This window comes from Muscardinus avellanarius, assembly GCF_963383645.1.
Source record: "Muscardinus avellanarius genome assembly, chromosome: 8".
NCBI classification, from domain to species: Eukaryota; Metazoa; Chordata; class Mammalia; order Rodentia; family Gliridae; genus Muscardinus; species Muscardinus avellanarius.
In genome coordinates this window covers 531,328-552,205 of record NC_137794.1, presented here as the reverse complement: position 1 = coordinate 552,205, position 20,878 = coordinate 531,328, and the positions used below count along the sequence as shown (strand labels likewise).

At 59.5% G+C, this 20,878-nt stretch overlaps 1 protein-coding gene across 1 annotated transcript in view; it reads left to right on the top strand.

Annotated features, from left to right (window-relative positions):
- KIF6 (kinesin family member 6) overlaps nucleotides 1-20,878 on the top strand; it is a gene marked incomplete at both ends in the record, with an annotated part of 233,793 nt that overhangs the window by 207,402 nt on the left and 5,513 nt on the right. The window contains 5 exons of the mRNA XM_080700569.1: nucleotides 10,748-10,832; nucleotides 12,553-12,688; nucleotides 15,849-15,946; nucleotides 18,576-18,642; nucleotides 20,091-20,226. Of these exons, the coding sequence (XP_080556695.1) occupies nucleotides 10,748-10,832; nucleotides 12,553-12,688; nucleotides 15,849-15,946; nucleotides 18,576-18,642; nucleotides 20,091-20,226 (522 nt within the window). The remainder of the gene's footprint in view (nucleotides 1-10,747; nucleotides 10,833-12,552; nucleotides 12,689-15,848; nucleotides 15,947-18,575; nucleotides 18,643-20,090; nucleotides 20,227-20,878) is intronic.

Below are 20,878 nucleotides of genomic sequence, written 5' to 3'. Positions count from 1 at the left end.
GATGGAGCACCAGGCGGCCTGCCCACCCTTGCCAGGGCCGTAGTGCATGCCCTGCCAGTGTACTACGTAGTGCTTACGTAGTACAGTGAGCCTACCTGGTGCCTTCCCCAGCCAGGAGCCGGGCTGCCCGGAGCCCGGCTGGCAGAGCTAGTGGGCGGGCAGAATGAGTGCTTTGGGAAGACGTGTCCAGTCCACTCTCTGGACCTCTTCGCCAACAGCCTCACTGCTGTGTCCCTGTAACTGACCACACAATTTAGAGAAAGGGAGATCTATTTGCTCAGAGTCTCCTTAGGGATTTGGGGTTTGTCCATGTGAGGCCGGGGATCTTGGGTCTCAGGGCATGGCGGCAGCGGGAAGCGGGGGGACGGGAGTTCAGGGGTTTGCTCTCACATCATGGAGGCTGGACGCAAGAGAGGAGGCATGGGGAGGAGAAAGTACGCGTCATCCCAAGGCCCAGCACGCCCTGTGGACCCTGGCTACTACCAGGAAGATCCACATTTACCTACTGCTGAGATTGCAGCCCTGGTCATTGAACCATATCAACTCTGAACACTGCATAGGAGCTCCTCAGGGGCGTTCTACACCCTAGAGCCTCCCAGCCATGCTCACCCACAGACATCTGGCCTCTTCCTGAGCTTCCATGACTCTGGCTCAGGAGAAATAATGATGTGAAAAATTCCACGCAGCTCCAGGGACCTGGCAAGCCTTCCCACGACCTTCAGGGCGATGGGTGCTCTGTCCAGCTCCGCCCAGCCAGGACCTCCCAGGACTGGCCGTGGGCTGGGCAGGCACTCCTGGCCTTTGGGAGGCACTGCCTGCTGCCCTTTGCAGCCTGGCGCCCAGGTCCCTCTGCGCATGTTCTCAATTGCACCCTGGCGCCTGGGTCCCTCCGCACATCTCCCAGAGAGCCTTCTTCAGGACTGCGGCAGGTGTCAGGGTCAGCAGGCCCAGCTCTGCCTGAAGTAATCAGCAAACTTCAAACAGAAACCACTTTGGCTGGAGGTCTAATTAAGAGCATTTGAAATGCCTATTTGTTTTTAAAAGCATGCTCTCCCAATTAGAGAAGAAGTGTTAACATCTCCCAGCTGCCGTTTCGAGATTAAGTGCCAGGTTGGCGTCCAAACTCCTCAGGAGGGTGTCTGGTGGAGATCTGAAGCCGCCAGTGCTCAGGGGTCCCAGGTGACCACACAGCAGATGGGGCGCTTCCCATCCACGCCCAGCTGGTCGAAATGGCTAGACACAACCGGCGCTCCCGCGGTCGTCCTGGACCCGCTCCCTGTTTATCCGTACTCCTTTTTACTCCTTTTGTCCACTCCTCCTCCTCCCCGCCTCCTCTCACCCTCCATCTCCAATACTCTTTGTCCCTTCTTGTTTGTGTTTCCACCTACCTGATCCCAGGTGTTCACGCAGGTGAGACTGTTCCTTGCCTTTGGGTTTGGTTTGGGGTGTGCCATGGGGAGGGAACAGCCTGAGCAGGAGAGGTTCCCGTGTGTCATGAGTAAGAGCACGTCTCTCTGTGCACACGCAGTTGTGCACCCAAGGAGCTCTGCACTAAGGCAGAGCAGTGGAACAAACTTAGTGTGACTGGGGGCACAGTTTGGAAATCGTCACTGAGTGACGGGGGAGCCATCCAGGGCTGTGCTGGAGCCAGCCCATTCCGCAGTGGGAGAGCCGACTGTTAACATTTCAGGAATTTGGGGACTGTCATGAAACACAGTTGATATTGAAATCAAATTATGTAAGCTTAAGCCGGGCGTGGTGGCCTCCAGCATTCAGGAGGTTGAGACCAGAGGATCACGGTTGGCAGACAGCTTCAGCTACTTAGTGAAGCCCTCTGCAACTTAGTGAGACCTGGTTTCAAAATAAAGAATAATAAATAGGGCCGGGGCTGTAGCTCAGAGGTCGAATGCCTCTGGGTTCCATCCCCAGACTTACACACACACACACACACACATACACACACACACACACACACACATCATGTAAGCTTAAAACTGAATCAGTTATATTTAAAACAAAACAGCGATCACTCAGAATCCACTTCCCAGTTTGCTGCGTTTTGCTCTTGTGTGCACTCTGGAGGTGACGGCGCCACTGTTCCTGCGCGCTGGACATGTGTCCACCTGGGAATGTCCAGCATCTCTTCCCAGGTCCATACCCAGTGACGTCATATGGGTAGCTGGGACCAGTCCTGGGGAGAGAATTTACAGCAAGAAATGGACAAATGTCATAAATCCAGGTTTTGTCTCTTTCTCAGAGAGCAGCAGTTAAACACCACCACCTCACTGGCACACAGACAACGCCTTCCGAGTTTGGGGGGTGCGTGTGAGCAGTGTGTGCATGTGTGAGCAGTGTGCATGTGTGTGCATGTGTGAGCAGTGTGTGCATGTGTGTGCATGTGTGTGCATGTGTGTGCAATGTGTACATGTATGAGCAGTGTGTGCAGTGTGTACATGTGTGTGCATGTGTGTGCATGTGTGATCAGTGTATGCATGTGTGAGCAAGTGTGAGCATGTGTGAGCAGTGTGTGCAGTGTGTGTGTCCTTTCCACTCTCCTTCCTGACTGAAAGCATAGATCATGGCTCTCTTTGTTCGTCACCTGCCCAAGGTGCATCAGGAATCATTAGCATGTATCAAACCCCAGTCCTCTAGAAAACCAGTGGGCAGAAGCCAATGAGAACAGAAAAGGGGCCGGAGGAAGCCAGGCCCGCGAGCTCCCTGGATGTGGCTGCCAGAGCTGGGCTTGCCCTTGAAGAGAAGGGCCAGTGGCCAGCTCTGAGGGCACTGTCAACATGCAGCAGCCACGGCGGCTGTCAGGAGCAGCCGGGCGCCAGCGCTTCTAGCGTCGGCCACTGGGGATTGGCAGTGGGCTGGCTGGATTCCACTGTGCGCGGCCGCTTTGCCGTGCTGGCGGCCCCGCTGCCGAGGGTGAGCTCCCGGAGCACTCCCCACGCCATCGTCTCCTCCTCTTCAGTGCTGGCCACGGCCCCGTGCGGTGGACACCACTGTTGCTTCTACCTTGCACGAGGCCCAGTGGAGTGAGTAACTGCCTGGCCTGGCTCAGCCAAGGACACAAAGCCAGGCAGCCTAGCTTGAGAGTCCGTCCAGCTGCATCTTCCCAGGGCACCGTGCCCAGCACTGGAACCCACCAGGGCACGACCCAGTGCCTGCCGCCAGGGAGTTCCAGCCTCGCCAGGGTGAGGAACTGTGCAACAGAAGATGGCTTCCTTTGCGATTTCAGATTCTTCCCGACACTCTCCTCTTCCCACGGTAGCTGCAAAGCCAGGCCCGCCTGGAGCCTCCCTCTCCCCACGGCTCCTCCTCCGGGGCTCCTGGCCTCTCCGTTCAGCCTGCAGTTTAGAGTTGCTTATTGCTGTAGCTGTTTTACACTCACCTGCAAGCGCGTCAGAGCTGAGTGCAGCCCGGTTCCCGTTTGCTCCCATAGGCCGGCACCAGCAGCAAGCAGGCCACATCATTGGGCAGCGAGTGCTCCCCAGGTGGCCCCAGGCCCCCACATCTGCGAGCAAGAGACACTTGAGCAGAAAGTGAAGACGCAGGAGTGAGCTCTCCTGGACCCGCGGCTGAGCAAATCCACACACAGGCAGTCAATCTGGCTCTCTCTTGTCTAGCCGCAGCGCAGAGAGACGCGCCCAGAGTTACTTAGCCTTCATTTCTGACAGCAGGAAGCATGCTAACTATTTATCTGCAGCAGTAGAATTTCCTCCTGGAACCAGGCACAAGCGGAATTCACCCTGTGGACCCCGTGTGAACGACGCCGAGTGACAGGGTGAGGGAAGTCTTCAGCTGCGTGTTACAAAAGATACCAGACGCTGTTGGGCCAGATGGCCTTTGTCTTGCCCTCTCCGGAAGCCAGAGGCCTGACATCAAGCATAACTCACAGAGGCGCGGGTGTGAGCAGCCGGGAGAGTGTGCCCTGTGTCCGGCTTTCTGATGGCCACCCCAGGCCGGAGCAAAACTGGGAGTCCAGCGGGACTCACTCTCGAGCAGCTCCCTGAGCACTCTTTGACCAGGGATTGGATCTCATTCAGCTTACAATCAAAACTCCAACAAGCACTTATGGTTAAAGTTAGATGTTCCACACGCCAGGCAGTGTGGAGGACGTGTCAGGTACGAGAGACAGGCCCACACAGCTTTGGGGCGCACCACACGGTGAGGCCGCTTGGCAATCCAGGGCGGGCCCAGCGGGGCATGAGCGCGGCTTGGGCGGTGTGTGAGTGTGTGTGGCGTGAGTACATCTTGGTGTGTCTGTGGTGTGTCCACATGTAGCATGCACCTGTTGCTGTGGGTTTATGTGTTTATATCTCTGTGTGTCTGTGTAGTGTGTTTGCACATCTGTGTATGTGGCATGTTGGCGTGTAGTGTGTGTGTGTGTGTGTGTGTGTGTGTGTGTGTGTGTGTTGGGGAGGATGACTCTGCAGAGTTGGGGGAGCAGGAGGGAGAGGCTCACAGGGAGGTCGGGGTCAGCTCTCCGAGAGCCTGGGATCCGAGAAGTCTTGGCCTGCAAGACTTGCTCCTCTGTTCCGGAGGAGCAACCACCCTGCCTCGGTCCCTCCGCCACGCTGACTGGCAGGCCAGCAGAGGGTCTGTGCGGCCCCACAGGGCCCCAGCCGGCCCCGGCACCAGTGCCGGACATCGCCCAGGCGGACCTGAGACTGCCGGCCAGCCAGTTCTGTGGCAGGGGCCACGGCTGCTCTGGAGGAGGAGCTGGCGACGCCCAGCGCCTCGCAGGGTGGAAAGAGAGCAGCAGGCCAGCAGCCGTCTCCTTCGCGCGGAGCCCGCCCGTCTACTTGTAGGCCCCTCTACTGGCCTCATACACGTTGTAGCAGTACTAATCCTGACTTAAGTAAAAAGGAGATGTCCACAAACCAAGACTGGCACACTCAAAGGGCACCAGGGTCCCCACAAACACCACCTGCATGCCGACCCCCCACCTCACCAACCAGGAGCCAAGGTCTCCGCAGGACTGAGCCTGTGGCTGCCTGGCCCCGTGGGCCCGGGCCCCCAGCTGCATGCAGCTGGCTCTGAAGTTGAGCAGGACTCTCTCGTGGCCCGCCACCGGGGTCCTCGGGGGCTCGTGGCCCCGTGCTCCTCATAGACGCCTCCCTATGGCCCACTTTCCCCTCTTTGAGGCAAAATTGTCCAAGATCCTCTGGGGACAACAGATTTGAGCGAAAGCAAAAGGCCAGAATGCCGTTCACTTGGCCTCCTGACCAGGCCGCCCCGGAGTGGACGGAGCTGGAGGGGCCACAGCCCAGTGGGGCCAGAGGCCAGAGCAGCTCTGTGGGACGAGGGGCCAACGCGTGGGGAGACCGGGCGGGCCCACCAGCCTCAACCAAAGCACTGCATGAAGCCTGCATTTGAAGAAGAGTCGTTTTGCCAAGTCGTGGTCTAGATTCCCTGAGAGGGAGCAGAGGGGAAGCCCTCCACTCACAGCGCCCACGGAGGCCGTGAGGGCCGGAGGGGCTGCGTGCTCGCCTGGAACTATTCCAACATTTAGCTCGGCCTTTCCCAAGGTCACGGTGATTTGTGTGTGTGTGCGGTGCTGGGGATGGAACCCAGGGGCATCCTACCTCTGAGCTACACCCCAGCCCTATTTTTTATTTTGCTTTGACACAGGGTCTCACTGAGTTGCAGAGGCCTCACTAAGCACTGGGGCTGGCCTCGAGCTGCGCCCTCCCATCTCAGCCTCCCGAGTGCTGGGTGACAAGCGTGCCCACCACACTGTTTTGACTGCTTGGCTGGCTCTTGCCCCCTGACTTTGAAAGTGCCAGTTCTCCTGTGTGGTCTGTCTTGGAGCTCACATTTGGGCCCACGTGTGATAGGTTATAGCCAAATGAACACGCTGGTCGGCAAGTTGGCTGGCAGTAGGTGCATTTTCCAAAAGTAGAGGAGTCAGTCTTACTGAGTCCTCAACTCAGTTTCTGAAAGCCCGACATTTCCCTAAGAAGTCAGCAAGGGAGCCGAGACCCACTAGTCCTGCCTTTGAGGCCACGGGCCTTGCATGTGGGGAGCGAGCCCCGGGTGCCCTCAGGTTGCTGACCCTCTGCCGATCCTCTGCTCTCCCACAGGGGACGCCATGAAGCAAGGCCCAGGAGAGGGACCTGGCCCCAGGCGGCCGTGCGGGCTGAGTGTTGCTCTGAACACTGGCACAGCACCTTTCTGACTAAACTATGGGGGATTTTCCTCTTGGAGGCGGCCCGCTCACCCCATGGGAAGAGGGGGCAGTGCCGGCCTGTGACGGGGACAAGTGTGCCTCAGAGCATCGGTGCAGCCCTGTGGCCGCAGGGTCTGTGGTCATCCCCTGAGGTCTGGTGTGCCGTGGGCAGCTAAGGAGCTAGGACCCAGCACCAAGAGGGACAGTGGCCCTGAGCACTGTTGCCATTGCCCTGCGAGGCCCAGTGCAGGTCTCTGGCCCTGGAGAGGCTCCTGGCTGCTGACCCCGACCCCTCTTCCCCATCACAGAGGTCAGAAGGTGGGCAGGAGCCTTGAGGCCAGGCAGCTCCACATGCCCTGGTCTCAGCGGGTCCTCCTGGAGGACTCGTGCTGGGAGGGTTCATAGCCAGAGTGGGCCAGGGCGGGCGCAGGCTCCCAGGGGTCCCTGCTGGCTACTTGTACCTCGGGGGCCTGGAGCGGCCCAGTGGCCATGCTGTGTGACCCTGAGGGCTTCTCACATGTGCCCAGCTGAGACACCAAGAGGTGAGCTCCGCTCGTCTCAGACCTGGCGTGACTGTGGGGAGCATGGGGTTGGGCCGGGAGGTGGGGAGGAGATACCCAGGCCTTTCCGTTTGGAGCAGGGCAGGGCAGGAGCCCACTTCTTGCTGGCCTTCCCAGCTCTTGTCCCTGTGCAGATAGCTGCCAAACATGCGAAACCAGAGCCGAGGCCAGCTTGGGGCCACACTGTCCTCGGCCAGGAGCAGGTCTCAGGCCACACAGGCTGCGGCCGCTGTGAGCCACCATCCCTGAGACGAAGCTCCAGGTGTCTGGAGGGCCTGCCCTCACCAGGGCCGCAGGAGCCCACGGCCTCCTCTGCCCTCCTCAGCTGCCTTTGTTCCCTTCCCTTGGCACTCCAGGCCGAGGGCTCTTCCGAGGGCCTGAGAAGCCAGCCTGGGGCTGGAGGCCGCCCGGGCGCTCCTGGTGGCAGACAGTGCATTGCACTGAGCAGACGTCACCTCTGGACGTGAACCCTAATACACAGCTGCTGCGTGAGTGGCTAGACTGGGCCGAGGCACGGCCCCACCACCCACAGCTTTGTGCATCGCACAAGCCTCCTGGGCACTCCGAGGTTTGACCTCTTGGCCTGTGAGGCAGAATGCTCGTGCACAGAGGCTGGGACCCAGGAACTCCTCAGCACCCTGTCAACCACCCTGGGAGCTGCCCCCGAGCCTGGCACCCACGCTGAGAGGCTGCCCCCCAGGCCTGACACCCACGCTGAGAGGCTGCCCCCAGGCCTGACACCCACGCTGAGAGGCTGCCCCCCAGGCCTGACACCCACGCTGAGAGGCTGTCCCCCGAGCCTGGCACCCACGCTGAGAGGCTGCCCCCCAGGCTTGACACCCACACTGAGAGGCTGCCCCCAGGCCTGACACCCACGCTGAGAGGCTGCCCCCCAGGCTTGACACCCACACTGAGAGGCTGCCCCCAGGCCTGACACCCACGCTGAGAGGCTGCCCCCCAGGCCTGACACCCACGCTGAGAGGCTGCCCCCCGAGCCTGGCACCCACGCTGAGAGGCTGCCCCCCGAGCCTGGCACCCACCTTGGGAGCTGTGCCCCTGGGCCTGGTGCCCACCCTGGGAGCTGCCCCCCGAGCCTGGCACCCACGCTGAGAGGCTGCCCCCCAGGCCTGACACCCACACTGAGAGGCTGCCCCCAGGCCTGACACCCACACTGAGAGGCTGCCCCCAGGCCTGACACCCACGCTGAGAGGCTGCCCCCCGAGCCTGGCACCCACGCTGACAGGCTGCCCCCCGAGCCTGGCACCCACCTTGGGAGCTGTGCCCCTGGGCCTGGCGCCCACCCTGGGAGCTGCCCCCCAGGCCTGACACCCACTCTGAGAGGCTGCCCCCAGGCCTGACACCCACGCTGAGAGGCTGCCCCCCGAGCCTGGCACCCACGCTGAGAGGCTGCCCCCCGAGCCTGGCACCCACCTTGGGAGCTGTGCCCCTGGGCCTGGCGCCCACCCTGGGAGCTGCCCCCCAGGCTTGGCACCCACCCTGGGAGCTGCCCCCTGGGCCTGGCGCCCACACTGGGAACTGACCCCCGGACCTGGCGCTCACCCTGGGTGCTGCCCCCTGGGCCTGGCACCCACACTGCCAGCTGCCTGCCACTCTGATGCACCATGGCACCTTCAACACACCATGGAATCAGCAACCAGCTCCAGGCAGGACAAGATCTCGTCTCCTGCATGAGGGCTCTACGGTCATGCCCGGGATGTTTCAGCCTCACGAGGAAGGCCTGCCTACCCTTCATCCCCTCCGCCTTCACAAGGCCTGTGAGATCCCCCTCCTCGAATCCAGCACCTCCAGCAGCCTCAATGCCACCTCAGGACACAGCTGGTCACCGCAAGCAAGGCTGCTCTGAACTGCTCAGGGATGGCCCTTGTGCAGGGTCAAAAAGGTTTACAAGCCAGGCAAGGTGGTGCACCCTTGTCATCCTGATACTTGGAGGCTGGGACAGGAAGATCACAGGTTCAAGGCCAGCCTCAGCAACTTAGCATGGCTCCCAGAAACTCAGCAAGACCTTGTCTCAAAATTAAAAGGGCTGGGGGTGTAACTTGGGGGTAGACTCCCCGAGGTTCCATCCCCAGTTCCACAAAAAGTTTTACAAGGAAGAAGATTCCTAGTTCTTCTGTTATCAGGCTAGACGACAGCCCCCTTTTGACCTTTGCAGGAAATACATGGTCCCTTTGAAGTCCTTGTGCTGTGAGTGTGCTATTCAGAGAGGGTGGCGGTTTCTAGAAGACAGGACCAGAACATATGCGTGGCATCGAGTCTGCAGGGTCTGACGAGGCACAGGGGACCCAAGGAATGGAAGCCCGTCCCTGCCCACATGGCTTCCTGTGCCTGTGGCTCGAGGAGCCTGGCCCATGGCAGTGTGGCTGCTGTGGGGCATCTGGGAATTGATGTCTCCTACCTAGATGATGGATAAGACACTTTCCAGGCCTCAGCGCAAGAAAGAGAGAGAACATGGCCCCTGGGAGAGAGCAGAGAATCGTGGTCCTGGGAGCGTGCGTAGAGTCGGTGACAGAGGGATGTGGTTAACGCATCGGCACGGCAGCCGGCGGGGAAGGATGATACCGGGGAAGCGAGGGGGCTCAGTGGCTGGACCCCGGAAACACGCACACGGAGACTGGGGCCAAGGGCAATCACTCTGAAACAGGTGCCCTCGGCCCACCGCCCCAAGTCCCCACGCTGAGCTCGGGTAGTGGCCAGCCACGGTGGGGAGGGCAGCCTGTGCAACACCAAGCCTTGGGAACCAGAACCGACGGGTTCCAATCCCAGCTCCACCTCCTAACGCCGTGTGGCTGTAGGTCACGTGTGCGCCTCTCTGGTTGAAGATCTGACTCGCAGAGAACGGCAGCTCCACTCCGGCAGGGTTATTTTGTGAGTAGTTCCTGCCCAGGGCCCCTGGAGCTCGGCGGGAACTGCGGGACCACCTGCCGTAGAAACGTGTCATCCTGTTTGGAAAGCTCGGAGGAGTCCTTATCGACCTCTCAGACCTTCTGGAGTATTATGTACGGGCCCTTTACAAAAGCTAATTAGTTAGCAGCCAGGCCGCTGCGGCCTTGGAGAAGGAGCTGAGCAGGGCCTCCTGAGCCGGCTCCGGACACAGGCCGTTGCTGCCGTGGCCGCTGTTCAGAGGGTTAAAGAACATCAGATTAAAAGGAAGAACATAGCATATGCTTCTTCAAAGGGGCAGCGCTGGCGCGGAATGTTATGGGCAGGCCCAGCTTGGGGTGCAGCGCCGTCGGCGGTGAAGCGAGCCACGCGGCAGGGTAGCGAGCTCTCCACCACTGCCGGTGTTGCCAACACGATTTCCACTACCATGTGACACTGTAACACACCAGTGAGAACGCATCAAAAAATAAAAGAAGATAAGTGTTATAGAAGAAAAAATTTGCCCCCCCCCAAACTCTTGCAACCAAACGAATTTGGACCCAGACCCAGGTGCCTAAAGTCCCACATGACCTGGGCAGGCTCGCCCCTTGACCCTGAGTGTCCTCATAGGTGAAACGGAATAAAACTGGTCACGAATAAGTACTGTAGGAACTAAGTCTGATCATGTCCAGAAAGCAGCTGGACCGGTCCCCAAGGCCCGTCCTGCCTGACATGTGTAGCAGGGCTGGGGCTCGTCAACACCACCCGGGCTGATCGGGCTTGAGATCGCTGCTTCAGAGAGAGGGGAAAGCAGGAGGTGGGATCCTGAGGCCAGGAAACTTCGCAGCCCGCTGCATGGCGCGAGGTGCTGGTGGGGTGCCTTCTTGGTCTGTGAAGTGCTCCTCCGAGGGCGGGACGTCCTGCCTCACGTCCTCCCTGGGCCACACAGTTAAGAGGCTCAGAAGAGGTGGTGGGAGCTCCCTCAGGCAAGGGAGCCAGGAGAGGTGCCAAGGCAGTTGCAGGTCCTCCTCCTCATGAGACGCACGTGAATTCTGCCATCCGCCTCCCCGCCGTGCCTTTCCTCTGCCCTCCTTCCTCCTGGGAATAACCTGCTGGCATCTTCCTTCCACAGGAATCTCAGAAAACACGGCCGTGCCCTCGATGCCAGACGTGGAGGAGGAGAGGCTGCGATCGCAGCTGGAGGAAGAAAAGAAAAGGTGCCTTCTCTTTGCCACCACAGCCTGAGCCCAGGCTCCCTGGGCCCAAGGACAGCCCGGAGGCCAGGGCCACCAAGGCCTGAGCTGGCCTCCCTAGGCCCAAGGACAGCCCGGAGGCTGGGGCCACTGCGGTCTGAGCCAGCCTCCCTGGGCCCAAGGACAGCCCGGAGGCCGGGGCTGGCACCTGCAGGAGGAGGAGGCTACCTTGGAGTGAGTGCCTGGCAGGGCGAGGTCAGGATGCAGGGATGTCAAGGCCGGCCAGGGAGCAGCTGGTCTTAGCTCCAGTTGCTAGCCAGAGGAACCAAGAAGCAGAACCAAGGTCCAGGCCTGCGGCGTTGCCCTTCCCCACAGCGCCAGGCAGGGCCTCACATGATTGTACTTCCAGAGTGAGGGCCCCCAAGCATGCGCAGACCAGGGCCTTGGAGATCTCTCCCACACCTAGCAGCTGGTTCACTCGCCCACAAAGGCATTGGGCATGATGACTCCTCCTTGCCCTGGACAGGAGACCCTGCACCTCAGGGTGTGACGGCATCACAGCATGCCAACTGGGGTGCACCCCAAGCAGACCACCACACTTTGAACCCCAGAACAAAGCCCCTGGCACTTCTCCCCCTTCCAGAACACCTTCCACACCCATTGCCATGGCCCCCCACCCCTTGGTGAGCCTTGTTGCCGCCTCCCCTCACTCTGGTTATTTCTTTAAGCATACTTTTCGTAGTGCACTGCAATCGCACAGTATAATAAAGTGCAGGGCGGTGGGGGCAGACTTGGGGGCTCCCACAATCCCACGCCACTCCCCCTCCCCACACGTGACTTGGTGGCCATGGCCTTGGTCAGATCCTGCCTGCACATGGGGGGACCTCACCAGGCTTTCCTCCATCTCTCCCTGACCCCTCCTCGTGTCTTCACTGCGCCTGTCTGACCCCCTTGGTCCACATTTCCAGTCTGAACCTCACCTCCGAAGCCAAATTGTCTCTGCAGTTGTTGGGATGTTTCCTGAGGACAATCTCTGGCCCAAACCAAGATGTGCATGAACTAGCGTACTGCACTTGGGTCCTCCGTGTGAGGGTGAGCTGGCAGGAGGGCGCAGTCCAGACCAGCTTCACGCACTGGCCCGTCCGTAACCTCTCTTCCCTTGGGTTCCACACCCATGCAGTGGTGCCAGGCATGGTGGCCCATGCCTGTAATCCCAGCACTTGGGAGGTTTAGACAGGAGGATCGCAGGTTTGAGCACAGCCCGGGCCACTTGGTGAGACCCTGTCTCAAAATAAAAACTGAAAAAGGCTGGGAGCACAGCTCAGTGGTAGAGTGTCCCTGGGCTCAATCCCAGTAGCACAGAAACAGCCAACCACAAAAATGGCGGCAGAGGAGAGGAGACTGGAGTGCTCTTCCCAGGGTTTGAAGAGGTAAGTGGCATTGCATGTGTGTCTGCCCCTTAGTAGGTGCTCGATGAATGGCAGCTCAGACGAGGGTGTAGCCCAGTGGCAGAGCACACCTGGACCCTGGGTTCCATCCCAGCACTGCGGAGGGGAGTCTCATTCTTCACCTCACACACAGGTCCCGAGGCTCCTGGGCAGCATGCCAACTCTGCCCTGTACCATGCTGCAGGTCCCTGGGTGTTGGGGCCGCCCACCGGCCCCAGGTGCAAGGCAGTGCCCCTGGGCTTTGGGGCACACTTGCAAAGTGGCAGGACTCGTGCTCCCCGCCAACCCCTCTGCAGGTACAAGACGATGTTCACCCGCCTGAAGGCGCTGAAGGTGGAGATTGACCACCTGCAGCTGCTCATGGACAAAGCCAAGCTGAAGCTGCAGAAAGAGTTTGAAGCCTGGTGGGCTGAGGAGGCCACCAACCTGCAGGTACGGCAGCGGGAAGGGGCCAGGGTGCAGGGGAGGACCCCGCGCTCAGCGCTGGCTCATGGACCCAGAGCCCACCTGAGTGTGGCGCACGCACACAAGGCGGGCTCGCAGCCCTGCGCCTGGCCCGTGGGAGGGCTGGGGGTGGCTCCCTCGGCAATGGATTGCCACCGTTGCTCTGTGGAAGGCCCTCTGTGATGCCCTACTGGCCCCATGCTCATAGTACACAGACATATCTATGTGTTCATTATAGAAATCTCAGAGAATACAGAAAATACAGAGAAAGCACAGATCACTTTAATCCCTCCACTGAAGGGTACTAATATTAACATGCTGGTTTTATATAGTACCACTTTACCTTTGTTTATACATCAATATGTTTTCACAAAAATGAATGATATTGGTTTTCGAGGATCACAGTGGCTTTTCCTTTTCTTGTTTAGAATGACTGTTTCTCTCATGTAATTATTCTCCATCAGTCCTGGCTGTTGGCGGCTCTGCCACATGGATGCATTTTAATTTATTTAACCAATCTGCTCTTGACTATTTAGGTGTTTCTAGTTTTTCACTCAAAACACATTTGTAGGTATGTTTTTGCATATTTCCTAGACACATTCCTGGAAGGTTCTGGAATACTGTGGAAGCCTGAAATAACCCCCTAAGAGGTGTTAGGATGAAATTGCAGCTCTGGCTGTCCTCGGGTAACTCCTCCTTTATGATAGGAAGTGACAAAGTACACACTGTCCGCCCCCTAGTGGCTGCAGGACCCTCAGTGCTCGCCTCCCGGGCTGCGCCCTCCCCTTAGAGACCAGGCACAGGCAGCGAGGAGGGCAGGAGCCACCAGTGACCCACACCAGATGGTGCGCGGCCAGTAGAGAAGCCGGGGTGAATTAGATACACAGGAGAACACCAAGACTGAATGCAGTTACTAGAAGAGTGGAAGAGCTATGGCATACAACGTCTGCTATTTACCTGTACTAATAAGGTCTAGATGTCTTACTACCAATAAAGTATTATCAAGCCAGGCGTGGTGGCGCACACTTGTAATCTCACTGCTTGGGAGGCTGAGACAGGAGAATCACAAGTTCACAACCAGCCTCAGCTACTTAGTGAGACCCTGTTTCAAAATTAAAAATTAAAAATAGGGCTCGGGGTGTAGCTTGAGGGCATAATGCCCTGGATTCAATCCCCAGCTCTGCAAATATGTATATAACTATAATCTCAAAGTTGTGATGGACACAAGACTTCAGGGTCTCTGCACCAGTCATAAGGACATGAAAACGAGCATGACTTAACTTGGCGACAGGGCACAGGAACCACTCACACCGCTGTGGTCATCGTCTGTACGGGTTAACTCCAGGTGGGAGTCAAGGAGAGCAAGGGTATAACTGGTCCTCCACATCGCAGTCCCTGGGTTCCGTGTGTGGGCTGCAGGGCCAGGCCCCTCCAGGAGGGAGGAGGAGAGGCGCTCTGGCCTCAGCGGGTGCCCGTGGCCTTCAACCACCGACAGCAGACCACGGTCTCCCAGGCCAGCTCTGGAGGGTCCAGACGAGGCGCAGAGGTAGATAATTCACCACTTAGGCAGTGAAGCCAGAGCCACCGAGGGTTCAGCTCTGTGTGCCCCGAGACATGGATGTCACACCAGCAATGAATGAGACGGTGCCAGAGGCCTGCGGCTGGGAAGGCAGGGGGCCCCATTGCAGGGAGCCGGGCTACGCTGTGGGCAGGGGGCACCGTTGCAGGGAGCCGGGCTACGCTGTGGGCAGGGGGCCCCGTTGCAGGGAGCCGGGCCTGTGCTGCGGCTAGCCACCTCTACAGCTGCTTGCACCCACGTTTCCTGCCTGTGCCCAGAATACCCAGCAAGCACAGCCTGGAGGAGGAAGGCTCACCCGGCTCACATCCGGCAGCTCCGAGGCAGAGACAGCAAGGCAGTGGGGCGAGGCCGAGGAAAACTGCTCAGCCCATGACCCCCGGGAAGCGGAGGAAGTGAGAGGAGACAGGAGCGACCGGGGCAGGCAGGGTGCCAGGGCACACCCTCAGTGACGCACCCCCTCCAGCCAGCCCGCCTGCCCACAGCCACCACCCACAATCCACTCAGAGTAGTGATCCATCAGTGGGTGAAGGCAGTGATGAGGCTAGCGCTGGACTCAGTGAGTGCACCAGTGGACAGGTCTGCACCCCAACACCTGAGCTTTTCTGGAGGCGACCCTGTATCCAAGTCCACGCTCCCTGTGACTCAGTGGGCTGCAGTAGACCGCCTCAGACCTTGTCAAAACGGACCGGGGAGAAACTTCTGGGACAGCTCCCAGGAAGACCGACAGGCAGGCAGGAGCAGCAGCCCCCAGCTGCTCACAGGAGCCACAGGAGGACTGCAGGCCCTCTGCCAAGACTCAGCTCAGCCGTGGCGGTAGCTTTGCTCACCATGTCCATTGGAGGCACGAGAGAACTCCAGGGCCGATGACGATGGCTGGCTGCTCCCTACGGGAAGTGCTCCTGACTCCAGTAGAGGATCTTTGGAACAAGGGGAGGCAAAAACAGAAAGGCTTTCCAAAGAATTGTCAGAGATAATTTTATACGTTTTTCTATCTACAAGACAAGACATGGCTGGTCATGGTGGCACACACTGGTGATCCTAGTATTTGAGAGAGTGAGACAGGAGGATCGCAGGTTCAAGGACAGCCTCAGCAAGTAGTGAGACTCTCATCAACCTAGGGAGACCCTGTTTCCAATTAAAAAATTAAATAGGGCTGTGGGTGTGGCTCGGAGGTAGAATGCCTCTGGGTCCAATCCCCAGTGCCACACACCAAGAGAGGGGGATCGCAGGTTCCAAGGCAGCCTTGGCAACTTAGTGAGACCCTGTCTTCAAATAAAAATAAAATCATACTGGGAGTGTAACTTGGAGATAGAACACCTCTGGGTTCAAACCCCAGCACAGCATAGAAAAGCACAAAGAACAGGTCAAAAATACCTCTGAAGCTACCACCCAAAGACAGTGTTTTGATGCCCACCATTATGATCACGACTGTGTCTGGATCTATTTTTGCCATATCCGTTACATAAGCCCGCTTTTGTAGGTGTCTTTTCTCCTTAAGAATCACATTAACAGCATCTCATCATGTTATTAGATTTAAGCTAACACTGGACCTCCTCCTTGGGCCAGCAGGTAAATTCTCCAGCAACAAACGCACTGGATCACAAGAAACCTTCGCCCCAGACCTCTGAGCCCCAGCAGCGCCAGCCCCAGCTTCTCCCGGGCACAAGGTCAGTGGAGACCGGGCCCCACTCAGAGACCAGGAGGCTCCCTGCCTCGGGGAATGGCTTGCTCTAGCTGGCTAACCGCATGGTCAGGCCCGCGGCGCAGAGCTTGCCCAAGCACACACCCTGCATCACCTTGCTCTGAAGCCAGAGCAGACCTGCGGCCTCGGCAGCGAGGCGAGAGGTCACCAGTGCCCTCAGCCTCCCCTGAAGAGGGAGAGCGGAGCGGCAGGAGGGGACCGGGGACTCTCCTAGGGTAGGGGCCTGCAGGACACAGGGTAGACGCCCGCGGAGGATTCAGGGGAGGCGAACAGCTCTCACAACACCACAGAGGACGGGTGGAGCCTATTTCCCTGCATGAGGAGCCGATACAGAGGGCTTCTGATACCCGTGCATCATGGGGGCGTTGTTGTTTGCTGTGGTACTGGGTACTGGGGTTTGAGCCCAGAGGATTCTCCCTTCACACGACACCCCCAGCACTTTTAGCTTTTCGCTTTGAAACAGGGTCTCCCCAAGTTGCTGAGGCTGTCCTCTAGCCTGCGATCCTCCTATCTCAGCCTCTCAAGTACTGGGATTACGGGCTTGTGCCAACAAGCCTGGCCATTTCGGTATCTTTCCAATCAGGTGACCCGGGTGGTCGCCAACAGCACGCCTCCTGTGGCCTCCGCCCTTATTCTTGCTGCCATCAGGCCGGTGGCCAGAGCACGGTGATGAGCGCCCATCTCCTCCGCCATGAAGCGACTGAGCCTTTGGGTCTAAAGGGTCACTGAGTCTCCCTGGTGTTGCTTATCAATCCTCACTAGGAAGGAGATCGTTTACTCTGGTAGCCACTGTGCTTCCTCTCCGGAAGGGATATCAGGAGACAGGGCTCCATGCACAGGCTGCTTGACCACAGACCAGGCCTGCTGTGGCGCCCTCTGGGGGCCATGGAGACTGAGCAGGGCGCCCGGGGCGCACCACCCTCCAGCACTGTGGCCCAGCTACAGACGCTGATGGCCCATGTGCTTCCGGGCAGCTGCATGTCCTGCCCTGCCCTGCCCGTCTCTCCACCCCTCCCGCCCTTCCTGGCCCTCCTGTGTGGGGCACTCCTTGGGATCTGAGAAACCGTGGCGCTGTTGAGCCATTTGTGCCTTGTGGACTGCCACAGCGTCCAGACCACCCTTGAGCTGCCCAGCACGCAGTACCGGAGGCCTTTCTCCTGCCCTTCTGCCAGGCCTGTGCCAGGAGCCCCCTTAGAATCCCTGAGAAGTGGCCGCAGTGCTCCAGAGAAATGCGTGCCAAGCCCGCCACCTGGTGGCCACCTCTGGTCCTACAGCAGCCCCGCTGACCGCACCAAGGTCCTGAGCCTGCCCAGGCACCTGGAAAGATTCTAGATGGCTAGGAAAAGGGCCTGGGGCAAGGGAGGCTCTGATTTCCCCTCCTGTTTGACCCACTGTTCTGAACCCAGGGAAGAGGCCGGACCAGCTGGCGGCCGGGCCTGGAGTTTTTTAGAGGGATGCTGCAGAGATGCGGAGGGGGCAAGGCCAGTTGTCCGGCTTGATGGCCTGAGCTCCCCAGCGGTAGAAGGAGGCTCTGGCCAGGGGCTTCTTAGGGCTCTTCCAACTCAACATCTGCGCAGGACCGTCCCAGAGCAAGGAAGGGGCTCCGTCCCTGAGAGCTCCCGGTACAGCTCAGAGTAGGGACTGGCGTCAGAGGCCGGCTAGACAGCATCCCGCCTTCCTCCTCCCCGGGGGCACCGCGGGGCCCAACGTCCTCAGCCGCAGCCCAAGGCAAGTCACACACAGACAGCCCTGCGACCTGACCCGAGACATCTGGCGAGCCAAGGACGTGCATGCTCAGGGGCAGGAAACTTGTGGCTGAGAGCACGGCCTGGATCACGGCCCTAAGGAGGCTGGATTCGGTCTCATCAGAATCTCTTCTCAGTTTCCTCAGCTATAAAATGGGGTGCTGCCTTCCTTCCCTTCAGGGTAGAGGATAAATGGCACAATGTTTTGCAGCGCTGTTGTGGGCCTGCTGTGTAGCAGTCCATCCGTGACGGTTATGGCCCTCAGTTATTCCACTCTTCCCGCGACACAGACTTTGCTCCCACAGAGGACTCCTGTGCACGCCGTCCAAGGCGGGCTCTCCGCCCTCCGCCAGCTGCCCAGGCTGCCGGAAGAACGCTGGCAGAGTGGCTGCTGCCCTTTCCTCGACAGACGTTTCTTTCCGCAGTTCTCCAGGCTGGGAAGTCCAAGGTCAGGGTGCTGGCGGAGCTGGAGGCGGCGTCTGGTAAGAGTCCCCTCTTCTGGCTGCACCCCCACACAGTGGGGATGGGGTGCTCCCTGGTGTTTCCTTAGAGGGTCCCCTTCCATCCCTGAGGGCTTTGTCCAAAGACCCCATCTCCCAGGCCACCCTCCCGGCTCCCGCCTGCCTTGCAGAGACCCCGCCCCTGTGGTTCCTCTCCTCTTCCTCTGAGGACCCGAACCCTCAGGAGGGCCCACTCTCCTAACCTCCAAATACCAGGACTTGGTGTTTAGGGCCTGACATCTGGATCCCGGGGGGACAGAGCCAGCCCATGAAGCCACTGAGCACAAACCCTGGCTTTCTCTGCTGCAGACCTCCCGTACCTTTTGCCTCTGTGGGTTTGTTTCTGCAGGGATGTGAATGCCAGGAGAATCCTGCCCTCGCCCTACCCCCGCCCGCGCAGCCAGGAGCAGGGCAGCGTCCAGCCGCCAGGCAGGTCTGTGCTCCCTTGGGGACAGCCCACGAGTGGCAGAGTGCGCCCTGGAGTCGCCATTCTGCTCCCTACACAAGCCAAGGAGCCCTGTCCAGCAGCCTGGGGCTAGCCAAAGCCCAGGTCAGCCGCTGCCTGACCCAGGAACCCCTGGGTCCCTCACAGTGTCCTTCTGGTGGCTGGATGCTGCCCTGACTCTTAAAACTGGGATTTCTCCCAGGGCAGTGGGTCCCCACCCGGCACTTAATTCTAGGGCTCCTTGTTGTGAATTACTTAAGTAACAGGAGAGAAGATCCAGGCCAGGTGGCTCCACCGAGGCCCCAGCCCCTGCGGGACAGCTTGATGGCCTGTCCTTGAGCGCGAGGGCGGTTGTGCTGGGCTCCAGGGCCTGACTCCTCCCCCCACCGGATCCCAGAAGCCCTGTCCCTGAGCCCAGCTCCAGCAAGGCCGGCCTCCTCACACCCAGTCATCCGAGCTCAGGCCTCTGAGGCAGCACCACAGGCCTGAGGCCAGGGTCCACAAAGCCAGGCGCGCTGCTCTGAGTTTTGGGAAGACTCGGGGGCAGGGGGGTCCACACACCCATCCCTTTATGAGGGGTTTCCTGGGAATCCCACACTGTACTTCCACTTTCAAATCTCATCGCCACATGGAGCTGCAAAGGAGGCTGGGAGGTGTGGCTTCTGTTTATTAAGTTGTGGCAATGCAAGCTAAGGATGGTTCCATTTTGAAGGGGAGACAGAAGAACAACCTCTGCGGGCAGAGGGGTCACATAAAGACGGTGCAGAGGGAGAGATGGGGAAACAGTTGGTGGGAAGGTAGGGCTGGGGAGATGGTGAGGAGCTGGCTGAGCAGAGGCCGGGGGTGTGGCGGAGCTTGGGATATTCAAGAAAGTCAGGGCGACCCCAGGGTAGTGAGCCGGTCAGCGCCACAGGACCATGCTGGCCAGGACAGTTTCCTGCTCTTGTCTGGGTGCCGGTCACTGTGCCTGCGAGCTCCTCCCAGCCCTTTCTATTCACTTCTGTGTGTGTGTGGTGGTGACTGGGGATTGAACCAGGACCACGGGTCCTTTCCAGCCCCCATCGCTGGCCTGGCCCCCTCCAAGCTACACTCCCAGCCCTGTTTTATTTTTATTTTGAGACAGGGTCTCACTACATTGCACAGGGTCTCACTAAATTACTGAGGCTGTCCTCATACCTGCAATCCTCCTGTCTCCACTTCCCAAGTACTGGGATTGCACGTGTGAGCCCAGCAGAGCTGAGCTTTACTCCAAGTGTGATGAGAGGCTTAGGGCAGGGAGTGCCATGGCCCTGTGGATCCTTTCATTTCAGACAGCGGGGACAACAGAAGAAGCTGCTGGCAGCCCCCCGGGTGAGATGCAGCCACTCAGACTGGAAAGGCGCTTGGGGAGGATGAGCTCTGGGTTCCACGCGAGGGTAGAGTAACGTGTGGCCTGTCCTTGTCCCCAGCACCCCTGAGAGGCCTACTTCGTCCATCCCCCTCACCGGGGACAGCCAGACGGACTCTGACATCCTGGCGTTCATCAAGGCCAGGCAGAGCATTCTGCAGAGGAAACGTGAGTCCCTCTGGGTGCGCCCCGGGTCTGCTGGCTGGCTGACACCCGGGAGGGAGCAGAGGGGGAGGCTGGAGCCGCCAGGAGGTGAGGTGAGCGGCCTCCGCCTCCTGAGGGAGGGAGGCCTGGGGGCAGGAGGCTCCGGGATCCTGCTGGCCTGCAGAGCTCCCCTTCCCTCCGTCCAGCCCCCCAGTCCCTTGTTATCGGTCCCAAGGCGCTCTCTCTCGCTCTCTCTCTCTCTTGCCCAGCCTTCTCTAAACAGGAAGAGGCTGAGTGAGAATGGGTGATTTGTGGACTCCCAGTGAGGAAGCTCGCCCTCCCTTGGAGCGTGGCTCTTGCCAAGAAGCTGGGGTGTGAGCGCCGCTCGAGGCCCAGGCCCGAAGAGCCGCATCCATCACCGAGCGAGTGCGTGCATGCGGGTGGCGGACAGCAGGAAGGCCAGGAGCGGTCTTCCGCCTCCTCACCGCCCGCCCTTCCTCTTGGCAGCGACCCTCTCCCATTCGCCGCGCACAGGCTCTTCCGCATCCGTCGCCCAGACCCCACAGGGGCCATCCTAGGCCTGGGCCCAGTCTTGGCCTTATCCCCGCAGTCTCAAGGCTACTAGACAGGCCTACCAGTGCCTTCCTGGGACAAAAGCTTCCTGCCCTTTCGGTGT